Raw genomic sequence first — 22,790 nt, 5'->3', positions numbered from 1 at the left:
CAGCACAGAACAGGGCCTTCGGCCCTCGATGTTGTGCCGAGCATTGTCCGAAACCAAGATCAAGCTATCCCACTCCCTGTCATTCTGGTGTGCTCCATGTGCCTATCCAATAACCGCTTGAAAGTTCCTAAAGTGTCTGACTCCCACTATCACAGCAGGCAGTCCATTCCACACCCTAACCACTCTCTGAGTAAAGAACCTACCTGGGACATCCCTCCTGTATCTCCCACCCTGAACCTTATTGTTATGCCCCCTTGTAACAGCTACATCCACCCGAGGAAATAGTCTCTGAACGTCCACTCTATCTATCCCCCTCATCATCTTATAAACCTCTATTAAGTTGCCTCTCATCCTCCTCCGCTCCAAAGAGAAAAGCCCTCGTTCCCTCAACCTTTCCTCATAAGACCTACCCTCCAATCCAGGCAGCATCCTGGTAAATCTCCTTTGCACCTTTTGGGAGTTCAGGTCCATTGTACCCTGAAGGTGGCAACGCAGGTGGATAGAGTGGTCAAGAAGGCATACAGCATGCTTGCCTTCATCGGACGGGGTATTGAGTACAAGAGTTGGCAGGTCATGTTACAGTTGTATAGGACTTTGGTTCGGCCACATTTGGAATACTGCGTGCAGTTCTGGTCGCCACATTACCAGTAGGATGTGGATGCTTTGGAAAGGGTGCAGAGGAGGTTCACCAGGATGTTGCCTGGTATGGAGGGTGCTAGCTATGAAGAAAGGTTGAGTAGATTAGGATTGTTTTCGTTGGAAAGACGGAGGTTGAGGGGGGGGGGGCCTGATTGAGGTCTACAAAATTATGAGAGGTATGGACAGGGTGAATAGCAACCAGCTTTCTCCTAGAGTGGGGGTGTCAGTTACAAGGGGTCACGGTTTCAAGGTGAGAGGGGGAAAGTTTAAGGGAGATGTGCGTGGAAAGTTTTTTACGCAGAGGGTGGTGGGTGCCTGGAACGCTTTGCCAGCGGAGGTGGTAGAGGCGGGCACGATAGCATCATTTAAGAGGCATCTGGACAGATATATGAACGGGTGGGGAACAGAGGGAAGTAGATCCTTGGAAAATAGGTGACAGGTTTAGATAAAGGGTCTGGATCGGCGCAGGCTGGGAGGGCCGAAGGGCCTGTTCCTGTGCTGTAATTTTCTTTGTTCTTTGTTTGTTCGCACCCTTTCCAATGCTTCCACATCCTTCCTATAATGAGGTGACCAAAACTGCACACACTACTCCAAATGTGGTCGCACCAGGGTCCTGTACAGTTGCAGCATAACCCGCGGCACTTCAACTCAAGCCCCCTGTTAATAAACGCTAACACACTATAGGCCTTCTTCACGGCTCTATCCACTTGGGCGGCAACCTTCAGAGATCTATGGACATGAACTCCGAGATCTCTCTGCTCCTCCACATTCCTCAGAACCCTGCCGTTGACCCTGTAATCCGCATTCAAATTTGTCCGACCAAAATGGATCACCTCGCACTGATCAGGGTTAAACTCCATCTGCCACTTCTCAGCCCAGCTCTGCATCCTATCAATGTCTCTTTGCAGCCGACAACAGCCCTCCACCTCATCCACAACTCCACCAATCTTGGTGTCATCAGCAAATTTACTGACCCAACCTTCAACTCCATCATCCAAGTCATTGATGAAAGTGTGTAAGTTTAAACACGGAGAGGGTGAGCTGGATCCTTTCCTCAGTGCAGCCGTAATCGGAGCTGAGAGCTGGGTGACAATCCTGATTCTTTTGCTGTCAGTCTTGTCTCAATAAAATTTGAGACGGATTTGCAGGTATCAATTATTTATTTTTAAACAACGTGCAAGTCCGACCCCCTCTGTAGAGATTCAGAACACATACCGTCTCCTGATGCTCCCAGAACCAAGTGAGGCGAGGACAAAGAGGTCTCTGCACATAAGAACATAAGAACATAAGAACTAGGAGCAGGAGTAGGCCATCTGGCCCCTCGAGCCTGCTCCGCCATTCAATTAGATCATGGCTGATCTTTTGTGGACTCGGCTCCACTTTCCGGCCCGAACACCATAACCCTTAATCCCTTTATTCTTCAAAAAACTATCTATCTTTACCTTAAAAACATGTAATGAAGGAGCCTCAACTGCTTCACTGGGCAAGGAATTCCATAGATTCACAACCCTTTGGGTGAAGAAGTTCCTCCTAAACTCAGTCCTAAATCTACTTCCCCTTATTTTGAGGCTATGCCCCCTAGTTCTGCTGTCACCCGCCAGTGGAAACAACCTGCCCGCATCTATCCTATCTATTCCCTTCATAATTTTTAATGTTTCTATAAGATCCCCCCTCATCCTTCTAAATTCCAACGAGTACAGTCCCAGTCTACTCAACCTCTCCTCATAATCCCCCTTCAGCTCTGGGATTAACCTAGTGAATCTCCTCTGCACACCCTCCAGCGCCAGTACGTCCTTTCTCAAGTAAGGAGACCAAAACTGAACACAATACTCCAGGTGTGGCCGCACTAACACCTTATACAATTGCAGCATAACCTCCCTAGTCTTAAACTCCATCCCTCTAGCAATGAAGGACAAAATTCCATTTGCCTTCTTAATCACCTCATATCATTCAAATGGCATCAAGTTTCACATACAAGATTCCCATAGGCCATCCTGTACACCTCCTGCCCTGGCCACATATCCTGATTGGCTCACTTCGCATTCCTCAACCCAAGAGATTCCTCTTGTTACCCAGCATCTGTAGCCACCTGGGGTGGCCATTGCCCAACACAAAATGGAAGATTGCAAGGAATGAAGGGGAAAATGGACATGTTGCAAAAGCAAGCAGCTTGCAAAGCGCTTGTGTATTCTGACTGCTGCAGAAACCAGTTCTGACTGGTGCAGAAACCAGACGGCACTGTGAAAGAAAACAAGTTAGCATACCAATGAGGCGATACCGGGCGATCCCCAGGTACAATGGAAACAAGTTAGCACAAATCGATACATTGAATGGAAGGCTAGACTTCCCGGCGCCAAGAGAAGTCCAAAGCAATAAGTCCCAAGAACCGCCCAGTGATCGAGGAACTGCCCCGTTATTGGGGAATTCAAATCAATCGATTGGGAAGAGACCCAATCGATTGCGAGTGTATAGAGGGTCCGCCCAGGTGGGCGCGAGACCCTGAGAGAGGTATAAGACAGAGACCCCGACCCCAGCTCTCTCTCTCTGCCAGCCTCTCCTTGACCAGCCAGCAGTACACCGTTACAGCAGAAGAACCTTGAGGAAGGAGAGATCTGGACAGCAGCCGCCATCACGTAAGTGTCATACAACGCACGCTACGAGAGTAGACACTCCTGACCCCCCTTTAGTCCATAACTACTGGAAGCCTGCGGACCCAGGACAAAGCTAGAGGCCGTTGTTCCCTGATCCGGCAGTCCCTTTATCCAGATAAGTACTTGGCATATTAGTGGTAGGATTAGCCTAGTCTTATAGTTTTATATGCATGATTAGTAGATTACTGTATTATAATAAACGTGTCTTGTTTGAACTTACTAACTGGTGTGTGGAGTTATTGCTTTGAACTTGAACTTAAAACTTGTGACAGTATCTTAACGGTACCTAGCGACTCTAGAGCTGAGGAACGAAACAGAGCCAAATTGAGTGTAAAGCACACTCACCCAGAAGGAGCAACACATCCTTTTCACCATCCTCTGCACGAGGCTCCCCTCTGGCCATGCTTCGCTCAATTCCTTTGTTCTTTGCCTGCTAACTCACTACCATCAGACCGGCTCTGTCCTCTACATTATTCTAACTAATTATCCTATTTTATATCGCATTCGTTTGCTCAATTCCCCATTGGGGTTCTGAAAATCACACGGGGTAAGGGTCAAGATCCGATCGCCGCCTGTTGAGGGGCAGAGCACGCCCTTTTCTGGCCCCTTCGCTGGCTACCGGGCCAATCAATCAAACCCGGATCCCAACCCCATCTCTCTCTCGCCCCTGCAGTTCCTGTTTAAACTGATCGCCCCCTTAAACTTCTGGAATCTTTTTATAGGGGCTGGTTTAGCACACTGGGCTAAATCGCTGGCTTTGAAAGCAGACCAAGGCAGGCCAGCAGCGCGGGTTCAATTCCCGTAACAGCCTCCCCGAACAGGCGCCGGAATGTGGCGACTAGGGGCTTTTCACAGTAACTTCATTTCAAGCCTACTCGTGACAATAAGCGATTTTCATTTTCATCTCCTGTGCCTGAAATGAAGGCGCCGGTTGCTTGCCTTTGAAGACACAGGTCCATTGTCATGTGAGTGTCCCTTTAAGAAAGGGCGGAGCTGGGTCTGCGGCTGTCGGGTGAGAGGGGGTTTAGAGTTTTTTCTGTTTTTATTTTAAAGCTGTTCAAATGAACTGAAGGTACCTTGCGGTGTGGCAAACTGCTTTGGTAACTTTAACGGTACAGTTGCTGCCCGGAAGGATATTTGAACCTTCGTGTTGGAAATGGGAACTGACTCCCAGTCCCATTCAAGTGAGATTGCAGTGTGCTGGGCCACGCCCTTGAAAGTGGTTTGGCTTATTGGATTTCGTTATTGAATTGGAACAGTTAAGGGGGATTCATTAAGAGTTTTTTTTCGTAAATCTACAGTACCCAATTAATTTTTTACAATTAAGGGGTAATTTAGCGTGGTCAATCCACCTATCCTGCACATCTTTGTGTTGTGGGGGTGAAACCCACGCAGACACGGGGAGAATGTGCAAACTGGGGCATCACGGTAGCATGGTGGTTAGCATAAATGCTTCACAGCTCCAGGGTCCCAGGTTCGATTCCCGGCTGGGTCACTGTCTGTGCGGAGTCTGCACGTCCTCCCCGTGTGTGTGCGTGGGTTTCCTCCGGGTGCTCCGGTTTCCTCCCACAGTCCAAAGATGTGCGGGTTAGGTGGATTGGCCGTGCTAAATTGCCCTTAGTGTCCTAAAGAATAAGGTTAATGGGGGGGGGGTTGTTGGGTTACTGGCATAGGGTGGATACGTTGACTTGAGTAGGGTGATCATTACTCAGCACAACATCGAGGGCCGAAGGGCCTGTTCTGTGCTGTACTGTTCTATGTTCTATGTTCCACACGGACAGTGACCCAGAGCCGGGATCGAACTTGGGACCTCGGCGCCGTGAGGCAACAAGGCTAACCCACTGCGCCACCGTGCCGCCAATTCTGGAATCTTCTGCTTGAAGTAAAGACACCGGCTGCTCGCCTTAAAGACGCGTGTCCATTAATCATCCACGGATCAAAATAAGAGAGAACTCGCAGAGATCGCAAGAAACTGCAGAGTGTGGGTGAACTCAGCCCAATGCATCACACAAGCTTGCCGTCCTCCCATTGATTCTGTCTACACCTCCCGCTGCCTCAGGAAGGCAGACAGCATTAACAGAGACCCCTCCCACCCAGGCATCGCCTTCTTCCAGACCCTTCCATCAGGCAGGAGGTACAGACGTCCCTCACATCCAGACATAGGAACAGCTTCTTCCCCACAGCTACCAGACTCCTCAACGACTCCCCCTCGGGCTGATCTGTTCCCTGTAACAACACTATTCACGACGCCCTATGCTGCTCTTATTTGGCCCTTGTTCCGCACTGTAACCATCACCAAAAATCTGTCCTGGTCCACTCACGTCGACGCTATCACCAAGAAAGCACAACAGCGCCTATACTTCCTCAGGAAACTAAGGAAATTCGGCATGTCCACATTAACCCTTACCAGCTTTTACAGATGCACTATAGAAAGCATCCTCTCGGGCTGCATCACAGCCTGGGTATGGTAACTGCTCGGCCCAGGACCGCAAGGAACTTCAGAGAGTCGTGACTACCGCCCAGTCCATCACACGAACCTGCCTCCCATCCATTGATTCCATCTACACCTCCCGCTGACCCGGGGAAAGCGGGCAGCATAATCAAAGACACTCTCCCACCCGGCTTACTCACTCTTCCAACTTCTTCCATCGGGCAGGAGATACAGAAGCCTGAGAACACGCACGAACAGACTCAAAAACAGCTTCTTCCCCGCCGTCACCAGACTCCTAAATGACCCTCTTATGGACTGACCTCATTAACACTACACCCCTGTATGCTTCATCCGATGCCAATGCTTATGTAGTTACATTGTGTACCTTGTGTTGCCTGATTATGTATTTTCTTGAATTTTGTTTAATTCCCTTTTCTTCCATGTACTGAATGATCTGTTGAGCTGCTCGCAGAAAAATACTTTTCACTGTACCTCGGTACACGTGACAATAAACAAATTCAGTCCAATCCACTACACACGGACAGTGACCCAGAGCCGGGATCGAACCCGGGACCTCGGCGCCGTGATTGATGGGGACAGTGTAGAGGGAGCTTTACTCTGTATCTAACCCCGTGCTGTACCTGTCCTGGGAGTGTTTGATGGGGATAGTGTAGAGGGAGCTTTACTCTGTATCTAACCCCGTGCTGTACCTGTCCTGGGAGTGTTTGATGGGGGCAGTGCAGAGGGAGCTTTACTCTGTATCTAACCCCATGCTGTACCTGTCCTGGGAGTGTTTGATGGGGACAGTGTAGAGGGAGCTTTACTCTGTATCTAACCCCGTGCTGTACCTGTCCTGGGAGTGTTTGATGGCGACGGTGTAGAGGGAGCTTTACTCTGTATCTAACCCCGTGCTGTACCTGTCCTGGGAGTGTTTGATGGGTACAGTGTAGAGGGAGCTTTACTCTGTATCTAACCCCGTGCTGTACCTGTCCTGGGAGTGTTTGATGGGGACAGTGTAGAGGGAGCTTTACTCTGTATCTAACCCCGTGCTGTACCTGTCCTGGGAGTGTTTGATGGGGACAGTGTAGAGGGAGCTTTACTCTGTATCTAACCCCGTGCTGTACCTGTCCTGGGAGTGTTTGATGGGGACAGTGTAGAGGGAGCTTTACTCTGTATCTAACCCCGTGCTGTACCTGTCCTGGGAGTGTTTGATGGGGACAGTGTAGAGGGAGCTTTACTCTGTATCTAACCCCGTGCTGTACCTGTCCTGGGAGTGTCTGACTGGGACAGTGGAGAGGGAGCTTTACTCTGTATCTAACCCCGTGCTGTACCTGTCCTGGGAGTGTTTGATGGGGACAGTGTAGAGGGAGCTTTACTCTGTATCTAACCCCGTGCTGTACCTGTCCTGGGAGTGTTTGATGGGGACAGTGTAGAGGGAGCTTTACTCTGTATCTAACCCCGTGCTGTACCTGTCCTGGGAGTGTTTGATGGGGACAGTGTAGAGGGAGCTTTACTCTGTATCTAATCCCGTGCTGTACCTGTCCTGGGAGTGTTTGATGGGGACAGTGTAGAGGGAGCTTTACTCTGTATCTAACCCCGTGCTGTACCTGTCCTGGGAGTGTTTGATGGGGACAGTGTAGAGGGAGCTTTACTCTGTATCTAACCCCGTGCTGTACCTGTCCTGGGAGTGTTTGATGGGGACAGTGTAGAGGGAGCTTTACTCTGTATCTAACCCCGTGTTGTACCTGTCCTGGGAGTGTTTGATGGGGACAGTGTAGAGGGAGCTTTACTCTGTATCTAACCCCGTGCTGTACCTGTCCTGGGAGTGTTTGATGGGGACAGTGTAGAGGGAGCTTTACTCTGTATCTAACCCCGTGCTGTACCTGTCCTGGGAGTGTTTGATGGGGACAGTGTAGAGGGAGCTTTACTCTGTATCTAACCCCGTGCTGTACCTGTCCTGGGAGTGTTTGATGGGGATGATGTGTTAGGCAGGCTGGTTCGATGTGGACTGCACTCGATGCAGGGTAGTTAGAAACAGACGTCTAACACTGGAGAAGATCCAACACTGTTTTATTCAACTATGGAACTGCTGTACATATTCAGCTGTGGGTCGACACTATACTGATCTGACTGGCGAACTTGTACTAGCCTGACCAGACTTACTAGCTACCGCATGGTGTTTGCACTGGCTAGCTCGTGGACTCTGACTGTCTCAGTATCTGGGTCCCGAGAGAGCGGGAAAACTAGTGCCCTCTGGCTTTATAGTGGTAGTGTCGTGCCTTGTGATTGGCTGCACTGTGTTGTATGTTTCCTGGTCATCCTCAGGGTCAATCACTGCCTGTCTGCATCTCATTATATACATGGGTGGATATTATGACATAGACATAGAACAGTACAGCACAGAACAGGCCCTTCGGCCCTCGATGTTGTGCCGAGCAATGATCACCCTACTTAAACCCACGCAACCCGTATACCCATAACCCAACAATCCCCCCATTAACCTTACACTACGGGCAATTTATCATGGCCAATCCACCTAACCCGCACATCTTTGGACTGTGGGAGGAAACCGGAGCACCCGGAGGAAACCCACGCACACACAGGGAGAACGTGCAGACTCCGCACAGACAGTGACCCAGCCGGGAATCGAACCTGGGACCACTGGAGCTGTGAAGCATTGATGCTAACCACCATGCTACCGTGAGGCCCCTTTTTTTTTAGTTAAATGAATACTGAGGTATGTATACGTATATATATATATATATATGCCTGACTATATACAAACGGTGCTTGAACAAACGTCTATACATGGGAAGGTGTCGATAGGGCAAACGAAGCAATATTTACAAAGATGAAATCAATGAATTCAGTCACAAAATTTACAAAGGCTCAGTGTACAGATTCAGTCTTTGTGGTGGGCGACGAATTCTTGTCGATCGCCGCAGAGGTGGATCAGGAGCCGCCTGCACGTGGATAGGCGGGATCGCTGCCATCGCGGTGGTCGTGTGGGCCGGCAGGATCGCTGGCAGATCGGTTGCCTCGTGGCAGGGTACGTCCATAAGACCATAAGACATAGGAGTGGAAGTAAGGCCATTCGGCCCATCGAGTCCACTCCACCATTCAATCATGGTTGATTTCAACTCCATTTACCCGCTCTCTCCCCATAGCCCTTAATTCCTCGAGAAATCAAGAATTTATCAATTTCTGTCTTAAAGACACTCAACGTCCCGGCCTCCACCGCCCTCTATGGCAATGAATTCCACAGACCTACCACTCTCTGGCTGAAGAAATTTCTCCTCATCTCTGTTCTAAAGTGACTCCCTTTTATTCTAAGGCTGTGCCCCCGCGTCCTAGTCTCCCCTGCTAATGGAAACAACTTCCCTACGTCCATCCTATCCAAGCCATTCATTATCTTGTACGTTTCTATTAGATCTCCCCTCAACCTCCTAAACTCCAATGAATATAATCCCACGATCCTCAGACGTTCATCGTATGTTAGGCCTACCATTCCTGGGATCATCCGTGTGAATCTCCGCTGGACCCGCTCCAGTGCCAGTATGTCCTTCCTGAGGTGTGGGGCCCAAAATTGCTCACAGTATTCTAAATGGGGCCTAACTAGTGCTTTATAAAGCCTCAGAAGTACATCCCTGCTTTTATATTCCAAGCCTCTTGAGATAAATGACAACATTACATTTGCTTTCTTAATTACGGACTCAACCTGCAAGTTTACCTTTAAAGAATCCTGGATTAGGACTCCCAAGTCCCGAGGAAGTATGATGGCCGGCGGAGCACTGGGGTCAGGTGGTGGGCGTGGAACTCTTCGCAATGCCCGTCTGTTGCGCCGTAGCAGGCAGCCATCAGCCATGCGGACAAGGAAAGACCTCGGGGCAACCTGTTTGACAACAACAGCTGCGGCTGACCAACCGTCCTCAGGCAACTGGACGCGAACATGATCGGCTGGAGCCAGCTCGGGTAGATCCGTGGCGTGAGCATCGTATGTGGCCTTCTGTTGGGCCTGTGACTGCTGCATTTTTTGTAAAACCGTGAGGTGGTCAAGGTCTGGAACATGGATGGCTGGAACTGTGGTCCTCAGAGTGCGATTCATGAGCATCTGTGCCGGAGACAACCCAGTGGACAGTGGGGTTGCCCTGTATGCCAGCAGGTGCCAGGTTGAAGTCGGAGCCTGAGTCTGCAGCTTTACACAGCAACCGCTTGACCATATGGACCCCTTTCTCGGCCTTCCCATTTGTGGGTAGTGAGGACTGGAGGTAACATGACAGAAGTTGTAGGACTGTGGAAAATCAGACCATTCCTGGCTGTAAAAGGAAGGCCCGTTGTCGCTCATTACCGTGAGCGGTATCCCGTGCCTGGCGAACGTTTCTTTGCGGCTTTGATGACCGCCTTCGATGTGAGGTCGGACAGTTTCAGGACTTCTGGGTAACTGGAGAAGTAGGCGACCGGGAGTACGTAGTCACGCCCCTTGGCGTGGAAAAGGTCTACACCTACCTCGGACCACGGAGAGGTCACGATCTCGTGCTGTTGCAACGTTTCCTTGGGTTGAGCCGGTTGAAACTTCTGACAGGTGGGGCCAGTTGAGGACCGTGTTGGCAATGTCCTGGTTGATGCCCAGCCAATAAACCGCCCCCCGAGCTCTGCGTCGGCATTTCCCGACCCCAAGGTGACCCTCATGGAGTTGGCCCAGCACCATAGCCCGCATGCTCTGAGGAATAACGATCCTGTCGAGTTTCAGAAGGATTCCCTCCACAACCGTCAGCTCGACTTTCACGTTAAAGAATTGGGGACATTGTCCCTTCTGCCAGCCATGGGTAAGGTGCTGCATCGCACGCTGCAGTAGAGGATCCTTGGCCGTCTCCTCATGAATTTGGACCACCCGTTCATCAGAGGCTGGGAGGTTGGTGGCACACAATCGCACTTGCGCTCCTACGCGGCAGATGAAGTCGCCTTGTTCACACGGTATGGTGATGGACCGGGATAGGGCATCTGCAACGATCAGCTCTTTGCCTGGCGTGTAGACAAGTTCGAAGTCGTAGCGGCGTAGCTTGAGAAGAATTCGCTGTAACCGAGGTGTCATGTCATTTAAATCCTTCTGGATTATGCGGCCTAGAGGCCCGTGGTCCGTTTCCACCGTGAATTTCGGCAGGCCGTAGACGTAGTCATGAAACTTGACTATTCCTGTCAGGAGACCCGGACACTCCTTTTCGATCTGGGCGTACCGTTGCTCAGTGGGCGTCATGGCCCTGGAGGCATAAGCCACTGGAGCCCAGGACGAGGAGTCATCCCGCTGAAGGAGCACCGCCCCAATGCCGGCTTGCATCAGTTGATATCTTGGTTCCCTTGGTTGGGTCGAAGAACGCTAGAACCGGGGCTGTGGTGAGCTTTGCCTTCAGCTCACGCCATTCCGCTTCATGCGTGGGCAGCCACTGGAATTCCGTTGACTTCTTGACGAGATGGCGGAGGGCCGTGGTGTGGGATGCCATATTGGGAATGAATTTCCCTGGAAAGTTGACCATCCCGAGGAAGCGGAGGATCGCCTTCTTGTCCTCCGGGGTCTTCATGGCGTTGATCGCCGAGACCTTGTCGGCGTCTGGCCGCAGGCCTTGCTGCGAGATGTGGTCACCTAGAAACTTAATAACCGATTGACCAAATGAGCACTTGGCCCTGTTGAGCTGGAGACCACGTTCACGGATTCTCTGGAAGACCTGCTCGAGGCGAGCGATGTGTTCCTGGGGCGTCGTGGACCAGATAATCACGTCGTCCACGTATACTCGCACCCCCTCGATGCCCTCCACCGTCTGCTCCATGATACGGTGAAACACTCCGAAGGCAGACCTGATGCGGAAAGGCATGCGGTTGTATCAGTAGTGACCGAACGGGGTTTTGAACATGCACAGCTTGCGACTGGACGCGTCCAGCTGTATTTGCCAAAAGCCCAGGGAGGCGTCCAGCTTGGTGAAGAATTTGGCATGAGCCATCTCACTGGTCAACTCTTCACGTTTCGGGATCGGGTAATGATGTTTATAGAATTATAGAATTTACAGTGCAGAAGGAGGCCATTCGGCCCATCGAGTCTGCACCAGCTCTTGGAAAGAGCACCCTACCCAAGGTCAACACCTCCACCCTATCCCCATAACCCAGTAACCCCACCCAACACTCAGGGCAATTTTGGACACTAAGGGACAATTTATCACGGCCAATCCACCCAACCTGCACATCTTTTGGCTGTGGGAGGAAACCGGAGCACCCGGAGGAAACCCACGCACACACGGGGAGGACGTGCAGACTCCGCACAGACAGTGACCCAAGCCGGGAATCGAACCCGGGACCCTGGAGCTGTGAAGCCATTGTGCTATCCACAATGCTACCGTTGCGGTTTAGATCCTTCGGGTCAATGCAAATGCGGAGCTCCCCTGACGGCTTCTTTACGCAGACCATGGAGCTGACCCAGTCTGTGGGCTCTGTGACCTTCGAGATGATGCCCTGGCCTTGGAGGTCCCGTAGTTGCTTGTTCAGACGATCCTTGAGGGGCGCCGGCACCGGGCGTGGGGCATGAATTACAGGGGCGGCGTTCGGCTTGAGCAGGATTTTATATCGGTACGGGAGCGTGCCCATTCCATCGAATACGCCGTGGTACTGCGTGATAATGGCGTCTATGTCGGCTTGCAAATTTCCATTGGGCGAGGCCGTCGCCGGTGATGATGACACGGTGTGGACTTGCTGAACCAGGTTCAGGAGCTTGCAGGCCCGAGCACCGAGCAGGGACGCCCTGTCAGGCCTGACGATTTCAAACCGCAGTGTTGCCTTGAACATAGAACATAGAACATAGAACAGTACAGCACAGAACAGGCCCTTCGGCCCTCGATGTTGTGCCGAGCAATCACCCTACTTAACCCACGTAACCGGTATACCCGTAACCCAACAATCCCCCCATTAACCTTACACTACGGGCAATTAGCATGGCCAATCCACCTAACCCGCACATCTTTGGACTGTGGGAGGAAACCGGAGCACCCGGAGGAAACCCACGCGCACACGGGGAGGACGTGCAGACTCCGCACAGACAGTGACCCAGCCGGGAATCGAACCTGGGACCCTGGAGCTGTGAAGCATTGATGCTAACCACCATGCTACCGTGAGGCCCCTTGATCGCCCTGTTGGATACCCCTAGTTGACACGAGCCACTGGCAGCTCTGGCATTGCCATTGTAGTCAAGGAGCTGACAGGCCGGTGGAAGAATGCTCGGTCGGGACTGGATGGTGTCGAGGTCGGATTGAGAGATGAGGTTCGCAGACGCGCCGGTGTCCAGTTTAAATCGGACGCGAGCCTCGTTAACTGTGAGGACAGCACACCGCTCGTCCTCTGGATCCACACTGAGGATCGAGAGGCAGGTGTGGTGGAGGCCAGCTCGCGTGTGGTTATGATGCTGCCCACCCGATATGGAGACTTGAGGCAGTCAGCATCAGGTTCCGTTGGGCTGTCGGGATCGGAATCTGGCACGCCTCGCTGTGTCGAGCGCACACTTGTGCGCCGCAGCTGGGACCGCTGGCTGCTGAGCGGTGGAGCAGGTCAGCAAAGGGCTGCGTAGAGGCCAAAGCTGGAGACGTCCTTTTTCCGGACACTGCCGCTTTGAGTGGACGGAGCCACAATTCGCACACGCCATGACGCCGACGTCAGCGCGTCCCGTGCGCCGTCGCGCATGCGCAGTGCGGTCGGTCGACGTACGCGCCCGCGCAGTCTGGTCGTCGGTCTCCTCGTCCACTCGGTCGTGGCGTGCATGCGCAGGAATCCGGGAAAAGCCCGCGGAACGGCCACTCTCCCCGATGCTCAGGCCCTGCATCTGAGCGATGGTCTGCACCCTTTCCGCCTCGTGAGAGGCCAGCTTTGCCGTTCCTGCCGCCCTGATGTGGGAGTAACGATTCTTGGCATGCTCATGGAGAACGCACGTCTCGATAGCGACAGGGGGGGGGGTCAACTGTTTGATTTTAAGGAGCTGCTGCCGCAGGGAGTCGGAGCGGACCCCGAAAACGATCTGATCCCGGATCCTGGAATCAGCCGTCGAGTCATAGTTACGTGACTGCGCCAGGATGCGGAGATGGGTCAAGAAGGAGCGAAAAGGTTCATCCTTACCCTGAAGCCTCAGCTGGAAAACGTACCGTTCAAAGCTCTCATTCACCTCAATGTCCCAGTGGCTGTCGAACGTCAGCAGGGCTGTTTTGAATTTCGTTTTGTCTTCGCCGTTGGTGGAACGTAAGGGAGTTGTAGATGTGGATGGCGTGATCCCCCGCAGTTGAGAGAAATAGCACGATCTTCCTGGCATCCGATGCTGCCTCGAGGTTGTACAAGAGGAACTTTTGCTTGAAGATTTCCCAGTTGGCGCCGAGGTTGCCGGAGATGTGGAGGAGGCTGGATGTTTGCCATTTCATAAGAACATAAGAACTAGGAGCAGGAGTAGGCCATCTGGCCCCTCGAGCCTGCTCCGCCATTCAATGAGATCATGGCTGATCTTTTGTGGACTCAGCTCCACTTTCCGGCCCGAACACCATAACCCTTAATCCCTTTATTCTTCAAAAAACTATCTATCTTTACCTTAAAAACATGTAATGAAGGAGCCTCAACTGCTTCACTGGGCAAGGAATTCCATAGATTCACAACCCTTTGGGTGAAGAAGTTCCTCCTAAACTCAGTCCTAAATCTACTTCCCCTTATTTTGAGGCTATGCCCCCTAGTTCTGCTTTCACCCGTCAGTGGGAACAACCTGCCCGCATCTATCCTATCTATTCCCTTCATAATTTTAAATGTTTCCATAAGATCCCCCCTCATCCTTCTAAATTCCAACGAGTACAGTCCCAGTCTACTCAACCTCTCCTCATAATCCAGCCCCTTCAACTCTGGGATTAACCTAGTGAATCTCCTCTGCACACCCTCCAGTGCCAGTGCCATTTCGCTGGATGGCTGCTTGCTGGTCAATGCTGATTCACTCGAAGTAGGTCCGTCAATGTCAGTATCACTCTGGTACCATGATGTGTTCGGCAGGCTGGTTCGATATGGACTGCACTCGATGCAGGGAAGTTAGAAACAGACGTCTAACACTGGAGAAGATCCAACACTGTTTTATTCAACTATAGAACTGCTATACATATTCAGCTGTCGGTCGACACAATACTGATCTGACTGGTGACCTTGTAGTAGCCTGACCAGACTTACTAGCTACCGCATGGTGTTTGCACTTGCTAGCTCGTGGACTCTGACTGTCTCAGTAGCTGGGTCCCGAGAGAACGGGAAACCTAGTGCCATCTGGCTTTATAGTGGTAGTGTCCTGTCTGGTGATTGGCTGTACTGTGCTGTATGCTTACTGGTCATTCTGTGTGTCAATCACTGCCTGTCTGCATCTCATTATGACAGGGGACAGTGTAGAGGGAGCTTTACTCTGTATCTAACCCCGTGCTGTACCTGTCCTGGGAGTGTTTGATGGGGACAGTGTAGAGGGAGCTTTACTCTGTATCTATCCCCGTGCTGTACCTGTCCTGGGAGTGTTTGATGGGGACAGTGTAGAGGGAGATTTACTCTGTATCTAACCCCGTGCTGTACCTGTCCTGGGAGTGTTTGATGGGGACAGTGTAGAGGGAGCTTTACTCTGTATCTAACCCCGTGCTGTACCTGTCCTGGGAGTGTTTGATGGGGACAGTATAGAGGGAGCTTTACTCTGTATCTAACCCCGTGCTGTACCTGTCCTGGGAGTGTTTGATGGGTACAGTGTAGAGGGAGTTTTACTCTGTATCTAACCCCGTGCTGTACCTGTCCTGGGAGTGTTTGATGGAGGCAGTGTAGAGGGAGCTTTACTCTGTATCTAACCCCGTGCTGTACCTGTCCTGGGAGTGTTTGATGGGGACAGTGTAGAGGGAGCTTTACTCTGTATCTAACCCCGTGCTGTACCTGTCCTGGGAGTGTTTGATGGGACAGTGTAGCGGGAGCTTTACTCTGTATCTAACCCCGTGCTGTACCTGTCCTGGGAGTGTTTGATGGGGATAGTATAGAGGGAGCTTTACTCTGTATCTAACCCCGTGCTGTACCTGTCCTGGGAGTGTTTGATGGGGACAGTGTAGAGGCAGCTTTACTCTGAATCTAACCCCGTGCTGTACCTGTCCTGGGAGTGTTTGATGGGGACAGTGTAGAGGCAGCTTTACTCTGTATCTAACCCCGTGCTGTACCTGTCCTGGGAGTGTTTGATGGGACAGTGTAGCGGGAGCTTTACTCTGTATCTAACCCCGTGCTGTACCTGTCCTGGGAGTGTTTGATGGGGACAGTGTAGAGGGAGCTTTACTCTGTATCTAACCCCGTGCTGTACCTGTCCTGGGAGTATTTGATGTGGACAGTGCAGAGGGAGCTTTACTCTGTATCTAACCCCGTGCTGTATCTGTCCTGGGAGTGTTTGATGGGGACAGTGTAGAGGGAGCTTTACACTGTATCTAACCCCGTGCTGTACCTGTCCTGGGAGTGTTTGATGGGGACAGTGTAGAGGGAGCTTTACTCTGTATCTAACCCCGTGCTGTACCTGTCCTGGGAGTGTTTGATGGGGACAGTGTAGAGGGAGCTTTACTCTGTATCTAACCCCGTGCTGTACCTGTCCTGGGAGTGTTTGATGGGGACAGTGTAGAGGGAGCTTTACTCTGTATCTAACCCCGTGCTGTACCTGTCCTGGGAGTGTTTGATGGGGACAGTGTAGAGGGAGCTTTACTCTGTATCTAACCCCGTGCTGTACCTGTCCTGGGAGTGTTTGATGGGGACAGTGCAGAGGGAGCTTTACTCTGTATCTAACCCCGTGCTTTACCTGTCCTGGTAGTGTTTGATGGGGACAGTGTAGAGGGAGCTTTACTCTGTATCTTTTTTTAAAAAATAATTTTTATTCAAATTTTCACATTTTCACAAAAAAGAAAACAGTAACAGAAAATTCTAAGAACAAAAAGAACACTCTCGGCTCCACTGCAACGCCGAATATCGCGAGCCCCCAGGCTGGCTTGACCCTGGATCCTACCACCCTCGATACCGTCCTTGCCACCCCCTTCCAAAATCCCCCCAGCGCTGGGCATGCCCAGAACATGTGGTCATGGTTCGCTGGGCTCCCAGAGCACCTAATACACCTGTCCTCGCTCCCAAAAAACTGGCTCATCCTTGTCCCGGTCATATGAGCCCTATGCAGCACCTTAAACTGTATGAGGGTAAGCCTCGCACAAAGAAGAGGAGGAGTTCATCCTTTCCAGGGCATCCGCCCACGTCCCCTCCTCAATCTCCTCACCCAGCTCTCCTCCTCCCATTTACCCTTCAGCTCCTCCACCGAGGCCTCGTCTACCTTCTGCATCACCTGGTACGCTTCCGAGATCCTCCCCTCTCCAACCCACACCCCCGAGAGCACCCTGTCCTGGACCCCACGCGGCGGCAGCAGAGGGAACCCCGCCACCTGCCGCCTGACAAACGCCCTTACATGCATGTACCTAAAGGTGTTCCCCGGGGGGAGCCCAAACTTCCCTTCCAGCTCACCCAGGCTCGCAAACTTCCCGTCTATGAACAGGTCCCCCAGCCTCCTGACACCTGCCCTGTGCCAACTCAGGAACCCGCCATCAATTCTCCCCGGAACAAACCGGTGTTTCCCCCGTATCGGGGACCCCATCGAGGCCCCCACGTCCCCCCTGTGCCGCCTCCATTGCCCCAAATCTTGAGGGTAGCTGCCACCACCGGGCTCGTGGTATACCTCGTTGGAAGGAGCGGCAGCGGCGCCGTTACCAGCGCTTCCAGGCTCGTGCCCACACAGGATGCCATCTCCATCCTCTTCCATGCTGCCCCCTCCCCGTCCATTACCCACTTACGCACCATCGCTGCGTTGGCAGCCCAGTAATACCCACAGAGGTTGGGCAGCGCCAGCCTCCCCCTATCCCTGCCCCACTCCAGAAACACCCGTCTCACCCTCGGGGTCCCATGCGCCCACACAAATCCCGTAACACTCCTGTTGACCCTCCTAAAAAAGGCCTTCGGGATAAGGATGGGGAGGCACTGGAACAGGAACAGAAACCTCGGGAGCACCGTCATCTTGACTGACTGCACCCTACCCGCCAGAGACAGCGGCAGCATGTCCCACCTCTTAAACTCCTCCTCCATTTGCTCCACCAGCCTTGTGAGGTTTAGCTTATGCAAGGCCCCCCAGCTCCTGGCCACCTGAACCCCCAAGTACCTGAAGCTCCTCTCCGCCCTTTTCAGCGAGAGCCTCCCAATCCTCCCCCTCTTGGTCCCCCGGGAGTACCACAAACAGCTCGCTTTTCCCAAAGTTAAGCTTATACCCTGAGAAATCCCCAAATTCCCGGAGGATCACCATCACCACCGGCATTCCCCCCACCGCGTCCGCCACATACAACAAAGGGTCGTCCGCGTAGAGCGACACCCGGTGCTCCTCCCCACCCCGGACCAGCCCCCTCCAATCCCTCGACTCCCTCAGCGCCATAGCCAGGGGTTCAATTGCCAGCGCAAAAAGTAGGGGGGACAGGGGACACCCCTGCCTCGTCCCTCGATATAATTGAAAATACTCCGACCTCCTCTTATTCGTGGCCACACTCGCCATCGGGGCCTCATACAACAGCCTCACCCAACTGACAAACCCCTCCCCAAACCCGAACCTTTCCAGCACCTCCCACAAGTACCCCCACTCGACCCTATCAAAGGTCTTCTCCGCATCTAGCGCCACCACTATCTCCACCTCCCCTTCTACCGCCGGCATCATTATAACGTTCAAGAGCCTCCGTATAATAGTGTTCAGCTGCCTCCCCTTCACAAACCCCGTTTGATCCTCGTGGATAACCTGCGGCACACAGTCCTCTATCCTCGTGGCTAAGATCTTTGCCAACAACTTGGCGTCCACATTCAAGAGTGAGATCGGCCTGTATGACCCACACTGCAGGGGATCCTTGTGTCGCTTAAGAATCAAGGAGATCAGCGCCCGAGACATCATCGGGGGCAAAGCCCCCCCCCCTTGCCTCGTTGAAGGTCCTAACCAACAGGGGCCCAGCAGGTCTGCATATGTCTTGTAAAATTCAACCGGGAAACCCATCCGGCCCCGGCGCCTTCCCTGACTGCATGTTCCCTATCCCTTTGACCAGCTCCTCAAGCTCAACTGCCGCCCCCAGACCCTCCACCCGTCCCTCCTCTACCCTCGGAAATCTCAGCTGGTCCAAAAAGCGCCCCATCCCCCCCTCCTCCGCCGGAGGTTTGGACCGATATAGTCTCTCATAAAAGTCCCTGAAGACCCCATTAATGTGTACCCCCCTCCGCACCACATTTCCTCCCTGATCCTTAACACCACCAATCTCCCTGGCTGCATCCCGCTTACGGAGCTGGTGTGCCAGCATCCTGCTCGCCTTCTCCCCATACTCGTACACCGCACCCCGAGCCTTTCTCCATTGAGCCTCCGCCTTTCTGGTGGTCAACAACTCGAACTCAGCCCGTAGGCTGCGCCGCTCCCTCAGCAATCCCCCCTCCGGGGCCTCCGCGTACCTCCTGTCCACCCTCACCATCTCCCCCACCAATCTCTCCCTTTCTCTCTGCTCCCCTCTCTCCCTGTGGGCCCAAATGGAGATCAACTCCCCCAGAACCACCGCCTTCAGCGCCTCCCAGACCGTCCCCACTCGGACCTCCCCATTATCGCTGGCCTCCAGGTACCTCTCAATGCATCCTCAAACCCGCCCCCTCACATCCTCGTCCGCCAGCAGCCCCACCTCCAAGCGCCAAAGCGGGCGCTGGTCCCTCTCCTCCCCCCAGCTCGAGGTCCACCCAGTGCGGGGCATGGTCCGAAATGGCTATCGCCGAGTACTCAGCGTCTACCACCCTCGCAATCAGCGCCCTACTCAAAACGCAAAAAATCGATCCGGGAGTAGGCCTTATGCACATGGGAGAAGTATGAAAATTCCCTGGCCCTCGGCCTCACGAACCTCCATGGATCCACCCCTCCCATCTGGTCCATAAACCCCCTCAGCACCTTAGCCGCCGCAGGCCTCCTACCCGTCCTGGAGCGGGATCGATCCAGTGGCGGATCGAGCACCGTGTTGAAATCCCCCCCCCCCATTATCAGGCCCCCCCCGCCTCCAAATCTGGAATCCGGCCCAACATGTGCCCGCGCCCCCCGCTCAGCCCGTTCCCCACAGCGACAGACCCCCATCCCGACCCCCTCTGCGCGCTCCAGCTCCTTCTTGGCCATTCCAGCAGCAACACGGTATTTCCCCCCCCCCCCCCCCAACCTCCCTCCCACCCCCCCCACCCCCAAGCTAGGGCCCCCCTAGCTGCGTAACTCCAGTCATTGTACTTCCGTAAGTCAGCCGACTCCTGCTGACCCCGGCTGCTCCCGCCACCCCAATTACCCTCCCCCGTGTCACACACCCATTCCCCCAATGCCGACCCCACCCCCTGCTTCTCCAGCGCGGGAGAGAGGCCCGCTCCCCCCATCCCAAGCCCCCCGACCCAAAACGCGGGAAGACAGGCACATGACCCAACAGGGTCATCATCGTCCAATAGAACCAAAAAGAGCGAAAGGATATCAAGGAGAACAAAGCTGCGTACAATGTTCCCCAGCCCCCAGTCTTCAGTTCAAGTCCAGCTTCTCTGCCTGGACAAAAGTCCAGGCCTCCTCCGGGGAGTCAAAACACAGTTGGCGGTCTTCATAAGTGACCCACAGGTGTGCCGGCTGTAACAGGCCAAACTTGACCCCCTTCTTGTGGAGCACTGCCTTCGCCCGGTTAAACCCAGCCCTTCTCTTCGCCACCTCCGCACTCCAGTCCTGGTAGATCCTGATCTCCGTATTCTCCCACTTGCTACTCCTCTCCCTCTTCGCCCAACGAAGCACACACTCACGGTCGACCAAGCGTTGAAAGCGGACCAGCACCGCCCTGGGAGGCTCATTCAGCCTGGGCTTCCGCAGCAGCACCCGATGGGCACCCTCCAGCTCCAGGGGTCCCGGAACGACCCCGCGCCCATGAGCGAGTTCAGCATGAGGACCACGTAGGCCCCCAAATCTGAACCTTCCAGCCCCTCTGGGAGGATCAAAATCCGCAGATTCTTCCGGCTGGAGCGATTCTCCATCTCCTCCATCCTTGCCAGCCATTTCTTGTGAAGCGCCTCGTGCGACTCCACCTTCACCGCCAGGCCCAGGAGTTCATCCTCGTTCTCCGAAGCCTTCTGCTGCAGCTCCCGAATCTCTGCAGCCTGAGCCGTCTGAGTCGCCCCGAGCCTGTCCAGCGATACCCTCAACAGCTCCAGGATCTCAGCCTTTAGTTCCTGGAAGGAGCGCAGCAGCAGCTCCTGCTGCTCCCTCGCCCACTGCTGCCACGCTGCCGGTTCCCCGCCTCCGCCATCTTGTCCTTTCTGCCTCGCACCTTCTTCTGCGGCAAAGTTGATTTTCTGGTCGCTCCACTTCTAGTCCAGCCCATCCACCGGCCGCCAAGCACAGAGGCTGCGTTCCCACCCGGGGAAAAGTCAAAACAGCGCCCGAAAGTCCAAAAACAGTGGGAGCCACCGAACGTGCGGCTTAGCACTGCATCGCCGCAACCGGAAGTCGTCTTTACTCTGTATCTAACCCCGTGCTGTACCTGTCCTGGGAGGGTTTGATGGGGACAGTGTAGAGGGAGCTTTACTCTGTATCTAGCCCCGTGCTGTACCTGTCCTGGGAGGGTTTGATGGGGACAGTGTAGAGGGAGCTTTACTCGGTATCTAACCCTGTGCTGTACCTGTCCTGGGAGTGTTTGATGGGGACAGTGTAGAGGGAGCTTTACTCTGTATCTAACCCCGTGCTGTACCTGTCCTGGGAGTGTTTGATGGGGACAGTGTAGAGGGAGCTTTACTCTGTATCTAACCCCGTGCTGTACCTGTCCTGGGAGTGTTTGATGGGGACAGTGTAGAGGGAGCTTTACTCTGTATCTAACCCCCTGCTGTACCTGTCCTGGGAGTGTTTGATGGGGACAGTGTAGAGGGAGCTTTACTCTGTATCTAACCCCGTGCTGTACCTGTCCTGGGAGTGTTTGATGGGGACAGTGTAGAGGGAGCTTTACTCTGTATCTAACCCCCTGCTGTACCTGTCCTGGGAGTGTTTGATGGGGACAGTGTAGAGGAAGCTTTACTCTGTATCTAACCCCGTGCTGTACCTGTCCTGGGAGTGTTTGATGGGGACAGTGTGGAGGGAGCTTTACTCTGTATCTAACCCTGTGCTGTACCTGTCCTGGGAGTGTTTGATGGCGACAGTGTAGAGGGAGCTTTACTCTGTATCTAACCCCGTGCTGTACCTGTCCTGGGAGTGTTTGATGGGGACAGTGTAGAGGGAGCTTTACTCTGTATCTAACCCCGTGCTGTACCTGTCCTGGGAGTGTTTGATGGGGATAGTGTAGAAGGAGCTTTACTCTGTATCTAACCCGTGCTGTACCTGTCCTGGGAGTGTTTGATGGGGACAGTGTAGAGGGAGCTTTACTCTGTATCTAACCCCGTGCTGTACCTGTCCTGGGAGTGTTTGATGGGGACAGTGTAGAGGGAGCTTTACTCTGTATCTAACCCCCTGCTGTACCTGTCCTGGGAGTGTTTGATGGGGACAGTGTAGAGGGAGCTTTACTCTGTATCTAACCCCGGCTGTACCTGTCCTGGGAGTGTTTGATGGGGACAGTGTAGAGAGAGCTTTACTCTGTATCTAACCCCGTGCTGTACCTGTCCTGGGAGTGTTTGATGGGGACAGTGTAGAGGGAGCTTTACTCTGTATCTAACCCCGTGCTGTACCTGTCCTGGGAGTGTTTGATGGGAACACTGTAGAGGGAGCTTTACTCTGTATCTAACCCCGTGCTGTACCTGTCCTGGGAGTGTTTGATGGGGACAGTGTAGAGGGAGCTTTACTCTGTATCTAACCCCGTGCTGTACCTGTCCTGGAAGTGCTTGATGGGGACAGTGTAGAGGGAGCTTTACTCTGTATCAAACTCCCTGCTGTACCTGTCCTGGGAGTGTTTGATGGGGACAGTGTAGAGGGAGCTTTACTCTGTATC

The 22,790-nt window shown here is 53.3% G+C and overlaps 2 protein-coding genes across 2 annotated transcripts in view; one reads left to right on the top strand and one right to left on the bottom strand.

Annotated features, from left to right (window-relative positions):
* LOC119961383 (zinc transporter ZIP10-like) overlaps positions 1-3,693 on the bottom strand; it is a 35,237-nt gene extending 31,544 nt beyond the window's left edge. The window contains exons 1-2 of the mRNA XM_038788770.1: positions 3,636-3,693; positions 1,855-1,902 (exon numbers count right to left, since the gene is read on the bottom strand). Coding sequence (XP_038644698.1) covers positions 1,855-1,902; positions 3,636-3,693 — 106 coding nt within the window. The remainder of the gene's footprint in view (positions 1-1,854; positions 1,903-3,635) is intronic.
* Positions 3,694-16,930: 13,237 nt separating this feature from the next.
* The window catches only part of LOC119961382 (coxsackievirus and adenovirus receptor homolog), a 13,132-nt gene continuing 7,272 nt past the window's right edge, over positions 16,931-22,790 (top strand). Inside the window, exon 1 of the mRNA XM_038788769.1 lies at positions 16,931-16,955. Coding sequence (XP_038644697.1) covers positions 16,931-16,955 — 25 coding nt within the window. The remainder of the gene's footprint in view (positions 16,956-22,790) is intronic.

This window comes from Scyliorhinus canicula, unplaced genomic scaffold (genome assembly GCF_902713615.1).
Source record: "Scyliorhinus canicula unplaced genomic scaffold, sScyCan1.1, whole genome shotgun sequence".
Taxonomy (NCBI): domain Eukaryota; kingdom Metazoa; phylum Chordata; class Chondrichthyes; order Carcharhiniformes; family Scyliorhinidae; genus Scyliorhinus; species Scyliorhinus canicula.
The sequence above is the reverse complement of the archived record's forward strand: the minus strand, read 5'-3'. Positions and strand labels throughout refer to the sequence as shown.